The 9,174-nt window shown below is 43.8% G+C and overlaps 1 protein-coding gene across 1 annotated transcript; it reads right to left on the bottom strand.

Moving 5' to 3' along the window:
* Positions 1–4,268: 4,268 nt before the first annotated feature.
* Positions 4,269–4,764, bottom strand: LOC107112705 (immunoglobulin iota chain-like). The gene is made up of 2 exons (XM_015413890.1): positions 4,696–4,764; positions 4,269–4,603 (listed from the first exon to the last, which is right to left on the bottom strand). The coding sequence occupies exons 1-2, from the start codon at positions 4,739–4,741 to the stop codon at positions 4,269–4,271; spliced, it is 381 nt and encodes a 126-aa protein (XP_015269376.1). The 5' UTR covers positions 4,742–4,764.
* Positions 4,765–9,174: the final 4,410 nt, after the last annotated feature.

Raw genomic sequence — 9,174 nt, 5'->3', positions numbered from 1 at the left:
TGGTCTGATAATACAAACAAGCAGATCCATAATGAGAAGAAAGTCTCTGTTCAGAAAGGAAACTGTTTCACCACTTCGAAAGATAATTTAGGAAAGCCCTCTGCAGGCTAAATGAATGCGAACACCAGCAGGTGGGAAAGAGCTGGTCAGCCCTAATACACTAGGGTTGTGGGGCACTGAAGGCAAGTGACACTTGGTTGGATAACAGCAGATGAAGAAGATTTTTGTCCCCATGCATTCTTTCACTCTGTCTGTGTGCGCGCTGTATTGTAGAGTAAGCTCTTGAGCTCCTCCACATGGTTACATGGGGAGTGAGACAGCGTCAGGATTTCTTGACTTCTACCATTCACCATATTCATTAATGCTATAAAATCAGACTCTTCAGCATACAGGAAAGTAGCATTGCCTTAGTAGGTTGCTGAGAGGAAACAATTGATCTTAAGGATGCTTGAACACTGTCTGGTTTGGCTCACGCCCTGTTTGTCAGTTGTAAACAGGGAGCAGGGTTTCTTGATGATTGTTGTCATTGCTGACCTGTTCTTTTCTCTGCTGTTTTCAATGAATTTTTATCTGGCTTATTTCTGTCTTCTATTGGACATTATGATTCTTCTGATCTGCTGCTCTTTTCCCATTTAACATTTTATCGAATTTATGAATAACAAACCCTAACAATGTAAAGATTAGTAGTTAACATCCATTAATAATAAGCTCATAGGTTACGTGCATCTCTTTGTGTATAAAGATGGTGGGAAAAGTACCACTAGAATTCTTAAACCAATTTTCCTATGAACAATAATAAACTAGTATATTACAATGTTTAAAAAAAGAGACTAAATTATTTTTCAATAAGAGGTAAAGGTATATATATGTTTTGGCAATAAGACTCTTTTACAATTAACTGATGACATAAATGGATTGGAAAATTTACTGATTTTTTTTTGTCTGGAATTAAACTGTGTGTTGACATATAATCTAGAACAGGAAACAATTTCTCAGTGAAATTTGAGTGTCTAGGAAAGAGTTCATGTTGTAACAATCGATCAGTTATCTTTTTCATCACATAAATATTCCAAATTTTATCTAAGCACAAAGATAACATTGGTAATGAATTGGATTCCCATTTCAAAGCAATGGCAGTTTATTGCCGCCACTAATAATATTTAAAAAATTTGAGCCCCAGAAGGGATTTTTTTTTTCAAACTACAAAAACTATCACAGAAAAGGGGAACTGTTACAAGTGCAAATGGAAAAGGCTAATATGATTCTTCGCTTCCAGGGCATGCTGGAAAAATCGGGAGAGAATCTTAAAGAAGTTATGAGTGAATTGCTAGCCCCAGTGACAGAAATGAAGGCAGAAGTGTTGCTGAGCGATATGGATGTGGTCTATCAATCATATTCAGGCTATATTAAGAAAAATAATCTGCCTGGGGAAATTGTTATAAGATTCTTGAGAAGTCATGTGAGGGATGCAATCCGGAAAGCAGTTTCTGGAGTACCACTGAAAGTGGGGAAAAATACTATCAGAATGCTAAAGGATATTCCATTTGAAGCAAGACAACGGAGAAAGAAGTACAAAGAGCTTGTGCTTTTCCTTCAGACAAACTCAATTGGATATAAATGGCTATTTCCAGAAGTTGTTACTTTCAAGTTTAAGGATAAAAAAGAAAAGATTGACTCTGTTCTGAAAGCCCAAGAATTTCTAAGGGTTCAGCTGGGAAGACCAGAGGACGGAAAAAAAGAAGAGGACAGCAAGTCTAGTGGCGAGCTGGACTCGGGTTCTTCCGGAGAGGACTCTCTGACGGAGCAAGGGGCAGCTGCCCCCAAAAGTCCTTATAAGCTGCGGAAGAGATGAGGAAAAGAGAAGTAAAGGCTGAAAGACTCTGAATTTTGCCTTTGAGAACTGTGAATGGGGATGACTGGGGGGTACTGTTCTTAGACAGTTAAGTTTTAAGAGTTAATGAAAAAGAAAAAGTACTTAAATGTCTGGCTCAGTTTATATTGATCTAAATGAAGTGAAGACTTGATGTAATGAAGCTAGTGAGGATCTCCTCTCTTGGGTTTTTAGCCAGTAGAGGGTTTCAATAATATTTAAATTAAGGGTTTTTTAAAAAAAAATTAGGAATAGAGGGGTCAGGCCAAAAACTCAAAAATATAAATTCAGGCCTAAACGGAACATCACAGCCCTTTATCTGATATATTTTGTTTAAAACCGAAAACCAAAACTCATGGATGCATCTGCATTGCCACCAACTGTGGTCAAAGGACCCCACTTCTCCACACGGTTTCCAACAGTTTGGAGTGACTGTTTTATATGGAACATTTTTTGAGGAGTAAGGTACCATCGTGGCAAATTTTTTTAAGACTGACGCTTAGTACCAAATCGTGGAGGATTTAAAGAGGGAAGATCTTAAGATAGTATATGCAGTTCTCATCTGATAATGTCATATTACAGTCTGATTGCCATCTTTTCTGAAATCTAGTTATATTAGTAGAGTAGTTTTCAATCAACAATTTGTATGTCATCTTAACAAAGCCTCATTTAATATCATCAACTCTTTTAAGAATCTTTTCAAGAGGTGTGAACAGTCTGTTATGTAGTTTGTGAAGCTGGAGTCTTGGGGCTAGGTGATTTAGTTGAAAGTAATTAAACCAAGGAATTGGTTTATTTAGTAGCTCTTCTAATTTATTTTTCTCTAGTAAACCTCCCTTATTAGAAACATCAAAAAGCCTTCTTAAACCAGCTTGTCTCCCAACACGAAAGAAGGCACTATCTTGACCTGGCTGGAACCACTCTTGAATGGGGAAAGGGGAAAAGAAGGAATCTTTTTAATATTTACTTCTGTGGTGGCTCAGTGGTTAAGATGCTGAACTGCGGACTGGAAGGTCGGTAGTTCAGCAGTTCGAGACCTGAGTGCTGCGTGACAGAGTGAGCTCCCATCTCTGGTCCCAGCTCCTGCCAACCTAGCAGTTTGAAAGAAATGGCAAGCAGATAAATAGGTACCACTTCAGTGGGAAGGTAACAGTGTTCCATGCGCCTCGGCATCTAGTCATGCCGGCCACATGAAATGTCTTTGGCTCTTCGGCTTGGAAATGGAGATGAGCACTGCCCCTTAGAGTCAGGTTCAACTGGGTTTTGATCAAAGAAACCTTTACCTTTAGCTCTTCATATTTTTGTATGGCCTCAGTGTAAAAACTTCCATGTATTTAGGGTATTTATATCTTGCCTCTAGTCATTATTATAATTTTAATTAAGAAAAAAGAAATTATTTATTTATTTTCTTATTTGTTTAATCCTTCACTATCCACATTTGTTGGGCAGCCAAAGTAGTTTACAGAGTTCTCCCCTGGAGTCTCACTTAGGCCCCGGTCACACGGAGCATTAGGCATGCTAGAGAGACGGAAGATAGGTGGATTTTTCGGGTGCGATCTCACCGCCACATCTGGGAAGTGTAGAGCTCCCGTGGCTCACCCGAGGCTTCACTCTGAAGATGCACTGTAAAAAACTAGTACCTCCGCGGGGCAAGGGCGGGCGTCAGATCATGTTTCCGGTGTTAGCTCGTGGCATCTGGCGCCCACCCATGTCGCGAAAAGGTTTTTTTTTGGTCAAGTCTCCATGGGTGCGCACAAGCACCCAACGGCGCATGCGAACACTTGGGTTAAAAAAAACAACACAACCCCCGCGGCGGCGCTTCTTTGCCGCACCGCAGGAGTGAGGTATGATCGGCACCTCCCCCCAACCACGGGACGTCGGCGGGACGTTTGATCCGGCTGCCGCGTGGTAGTTTGCTCCGGGGCATACAGCCACGCCTCCCCCCCCGCGATATCCGGCCCATGTGACCGGGGCCATGGTAGGCCAGAATGATGATCCTAAATGTGTGTGGGGAGTGGGTCAGGCTGATGGTAGGGTAAGCCAATAGAACCTTACTTGCTTCAGAGTCAGGCCAACTCATCTTGGTGCTTGGGGGGGTCAACAGTGGGATGGCTTCTAATGTCCTGGCCCCACTGGTGGACCTTCTGATGGCACTGGTATTTCTGGCCACTGTGTGATACAGAGTGTTGGACCGGATGGGCCTTTGGCCTGATCCAACATTGGCATCTCTTATGTTCTTATGTTCTTATGAGTATGAAGCTAAGTTCCATGAGATCCTGGTAGATCAGAGACCAGTCCTTTGACCACAAAATTGCCTCCTGCAAAACTTTGTTGTTCTGCACTAAGCATGGGCGGGGGAGATTTTGTCTCAGTTCCCCATTTGACTGTATCACTGTGTTTACACATAGCTGCTCCCGCTGGTATAATGGGTAGCACAGTAATAATTAGCCTCGTCTTCTGCCTGGACTCCTGTGATGGTTAAATAGCCTGTGTTTGCAGATGTGTCTTTGGACCCAGAGAAACGAGAGGGGACTCCAGAGCCCTGGCTCTTGCTGGAATCGGAATAATAGTACAAGAGGTATCTTGGGGGGTTGCCAGGCTTCTGCTGGTACCAATACATGTAGTAGCCACTGAAACTGAACCCGCTGCCCATGACACAGGAGAGCTTCATTGTGCTCCCTGGTGACACTGATGCTGATGGGGGTTGAGTCAGCACAGGCTGAGAGTCTGAACCTGAAAAAAAGCATATGGCAGAAATTGTCAGAAACACTTTGTTTATCAGCTAAACTCCTCTTGACAGTACTTTGAGTATGCATTGCTCTCACCTGCAAACCACATCACCAGAAGGCTGAGAATGGGAGGCCAGAACATGATGAGAGGCTTGTTTATGCAGTGAAAAAAGGAAAATAAGAGATGATATGGGAAGTGTTACCAATAATGGCCCCTTATATCTCTCCTCTTTGCATCTGGGCTCCGCCTTCATATTATTTATAGATGAACTGATTGGCCCTATTGATGAAAGAGGATACTTAAAGGCCGGATGTGCCGTTCTTGGGTGAGTGATGCTTCACCCTGACCACAAAAGGGTTGTGTCTTAGGGTTGTGACCAGTGTTCCCTCTAAGCTGAGTTAGTGTGAGCTAGCTCACAGTTTTTTAGCCTCTGGCTCATGCATTTTTGTCTTAGCTCAGGAAGGATGGCTCCAGAGCAAACTAATTTATGCAGTAGCCAAACTGCTCGCTCACAACTTTAATGCCAGTAGCTCACAAAGTAGAATTTCTGCTCACAAGACCTCACAGCTTAGAGGGAACATTGGTTGTGACAGATTGGGGTTGGGTTGCTTTGTTTCAATCCTTCTTTCCTGGGGAGGGAGATAAGTTGCACCAAAGATGTAAGATCAAATCCTGGTAATTTGTGATGATCGTCTTGAATCAGGGCAGGCTTCTCCTGTTGAAGTGAGGCTGCGGTCACACGTAACAGAAGCCACACAAGTGAGACGGAAAACAGCCGGAGTTTCCGGGCGCGATCTCACCAGCACATCTGGGAAGCGTAGCACTCCCGTGGCTCAACCGAGGCTTCCAGCTGAAACTGCGTGGCAAAAAACTAGTACCTTGGAGGTACTAGTTTCCGGAAACTGCGGGGCAAAGGCGGGCGTCTGATCGCGTTTCCGGTGGCATCCGGCGCCCGCCCATGTCCCCTTGCAAATAAGGTGGGGTTTTTTGTCCAAGTCTCTGTGGATGCACATGCGCACCCAACGGAGCATGCGCATTTGTCATGTACACAAAAATAAAAAACAGTTTGCCGCGGCGCGCACTTCTTCGTTGCGCACCGGCTTGTCCTGTGATCGGCACCTCTTCCTTGCCATGGAACCTCCATGGTACCTCCACAGGACCTCCACAGGAGGTCTGATCGCGTAACTGCGCAGTAGTTTGCCCCAGGGCAAACAGCCACGCTTCTCCTCTGCAGTTTCCTGCCCGTGTGACTGGGGCCGAAATCTCTTTTGCCAGTGGAGGGGATCTGTGTTGTCCATCCTGATACATGCCACACACAAACACACGCACGCACACGCACACACACCAAAGGGCCTGTGATTGGCATGTATTAATTTATATTAATTAAATGTTGTGATCAAAGTAATACATACTGAAATCCCCAGCCATTGCCAGCTGGGAACAATCGAACTTTGTCAGTTGCCTGGATGGAAGGGCATCCCAGAGTTGCTCAGGACTCTGGAGGAAGGGATGGCTGTAAGGGCAATCAACAAGAGCACAGCCCTTGGGTTTGGAATTAATGCCAATAACTGGACTGCATACCCACAGTAATTTAAACAGTAGTTTAGAGCCCTCCCACTGTGCAGATAATTTATAAGAATACTTCGAAGTGAAAGGAGAGAAGCAGATATTGGTAGTTTGATTGACGGATGGATGATGGGATAGTGTTAAGGAATCTCATCTTGTTCTCTGACACAGGGCTTTTCCGCATGGATTTTCAATCGTTTCTGGCACCATGCTGCTTTGGTTTCCCCCCTTATTTCTGCACACATTTTTGTCCCTATAGCTTTACCTTGTTCTCTTTTTTTGTCCCCCCCGCCGAGTTTTTCCACTTCTTTTGAGCCCACTTTTACCCAAATCTTTTTCTGGAAGCTGACTTTGAGTCACCATTTCCCTTACGTGTCATGTTTCTGTTAGTTTTCTTTGTCCTATCCACTCCCAGCCATCTTTAGCGCACTTTTTGATGACTGGAATGTTGTCATCGTCACACCACTCCCTCTTTTCTCCCCCTGCCCTGATGATGAGTGGTTTAGTTTCGATGTTTTAATAAAATGGCACCACAATACCAGTATATCGACATACTACTGTAATAAGAAGTCAAGCAGATTCACTGAATTCCCAGCTTATATTATGTTTAAGTAAGTCTCTAGAGCCTTCGCGTGCAGAGATATGCATTTTTTTTTCCTTCTATCTCCGTGAGAGAAAGGGATTGAGACATGTTTTTAAATGAAAGTTGGGAATTTTGGCAACTGACACCCTGTTCATACAAGCCATTTGGGCCGGGAGAAGGACGGATCAGGGCCGGAGCAAACGGGCGCAATCCCACAGCAACATCCGGGGAACATCGTGCTACCGTCTCCGATCCGTCCCATCCCACCCATACAGCGCACCAAAAAACAACCACCTACCTGGGTGGTTCTTTCTTTCTTTTTAAAAAAAATATATTTATTGGTTTTTCCATTTCACTATAATAACTTAACAATCTAAAAAAAAAAACAATGTTAAACAACACATAAAGACTCAAACATCTGATTATAGTTTTAAGTTATACAGTTCTGTTACGCTTCCATCTTAGACTTTAACCTAACATGGCTAGCCTAATCTCTATTAGTTCCTATCTTCTTTATCCTTAGCCAGTTATATATTACTCCCCATTTTTCCCAGTATTACCTGGGTGGTTCTTTCGATTGGGCCGCGGCAAGTGCGGCCGTGGGATAGCCGGTGCGTCCCCGGCTCCTGACCGAACTGCGCATGTGTGAGCATGCGCAGTTCGCCAGGCTCCCCTTCCCACCGTCGCTTTCTCCCTGGCATCTGATCGTGCCGGGGAGCGATGGCGCCGCGGCTCGGGGAATCCGTGAGATCCCGCCGCGGCGTCTCAACTTTGATGTGGCTCAGATTAGCCGCAGTTCGACCTGTTTGACCTACTGTTATAGCAGTATATCAATATAAACATGCTTAAAAATAAACAAGCCGGATGCTGTGATGTCACTGATGATGCCGCCGATGGCGGCAGCACCCTTTCTTGAAAATCCTGATTCTTTAAGGCATGTGTGGAAGAAAATAAATTGAGTCCACAATAGTGAAAATGCAGAAGCAGGGCAGCCATGTGGAACAACTGTGCCCAGATCAATTCCAATGCTTGTGGATTGACTACCAAGAAAATCAAGAGTAGGTCGAGTGTGCAGAAACACCCCGTGTGTGCTGTACTGTAGAGTAAGCTCTTGAGCTCCCCCACATGGTTACATGAAGAATGAGACAGCGTCAGGATTTCTTGACTTCTACCATGCAGCATATTCCTTTATGCCATAAAATCACACTCTTCAGCATACAGAAAAGTAGCCTTGACTTAGTAGGTTGCTGGGAGGAAAGAATTGTTGTTAAGGATGCTTGAACACTGTCTAGTTTAGGTCACATCCTGTTTGCCAATTGTGAACATGGAGCAGGATTTTTTGATGATTGTTGTAGCCGCTGATCTGTTCTTACCTCTGCCATTTCAATGATTTTTTATTTGGCTTATTGCTGTGTTCTGTTAGACACTGTGATTCCTCTGGTCTGATTCCCCCCCCCCATTTAACATTTTATTGAATGTATGCAGGGGTCATTTCATAGAAAAAGAGCTAGGGGAACTCATTAGCATAACTCAATAGCATATTCCACACCCCCTGACATCAGGGGCCCGGTGGTGGACCTGCAAGGCCGGTGGGAGTGCAAGGAAGCCCTGCAAAGGCCCTCCCTGGCCCCAGACAGGCAGGGGTGGGGAGAGGCGGGGAGGAAGCAACTTACCCTTCCTCTTCTCCTGCCTCCTCCTGGCTGAATGAGGGCTGGAAGCGGGGCGGCCGGAAGCAGGGGGTGGGGCTTCATCATGTGCCCTGCCCCCTGCACCTCACTCTGGGGAACTGCGATCCCCTGCGTTCCCCCCCGAAATGACCTCTGAATGTATGTATGTATGTATGTATGTATGTATGTATGTATGTATGTATGTATTGGCAATGAGAGCCTTTTACAATCAACCAATGACTTATCAACGGATTGGTAAATTTACTGATTTTTTTTTGTCTGGAGTTAAATTGTGTGTTGACATATAATCTATAACAGAAAATATTTTCTCTCTAGGAAAGAGCTTATATTGTATCTGTTCCGTCACATAAATATTCTAAATTTTATCAAACCACAGAGATCAAACTGGTTTTCTACTTCAAAGCAATAGCAGTTTTTGCCATGACTAAAAATACTTAAATTAAGTCTTTTTAAAATTTTCGGAATAGAGGGATCAGACCCAAAATTCAAAAATATAATTTCAGGCCTAAAGGGAGCATCATAGCCTGTTATCTGATGTATTTTGTCTAAAACCAAAAATGAAAATTCATGGATGAATCTGCATCGCCATCAACAGAGGTGGAAGGACCCCACTTCTCCACACTGTTTCCAACAGTTTGGAGTGGGGGACTGTTTCATATGGAACCTATTTTGATGATGATGGTGATAATGATGATGATGATGATGATGATGATGATGATAATAATAATAATAATAAT

The sequence above is a fragment of the Gekko japonicus genome, unplaced genomic scaffold (genome assembly GCF_001447785.1).
Source record: "Gekko japonicus isolate JY-2015 unplaced genomic scaffold, Gekko_japonicus_V1.1 scaffold1414, whole genome shotgun sequence".
NCBI classification, from domain to species: domain Eukaryota; kingdom Metazoa; phylum Chordata; class Lepidosauria; order Squamata; family Gekkonidae; genus Gekko; species Gekko japonicus.
This window is presented reverse-complemented; position numbering and strand designations above follow the sequence as displayed.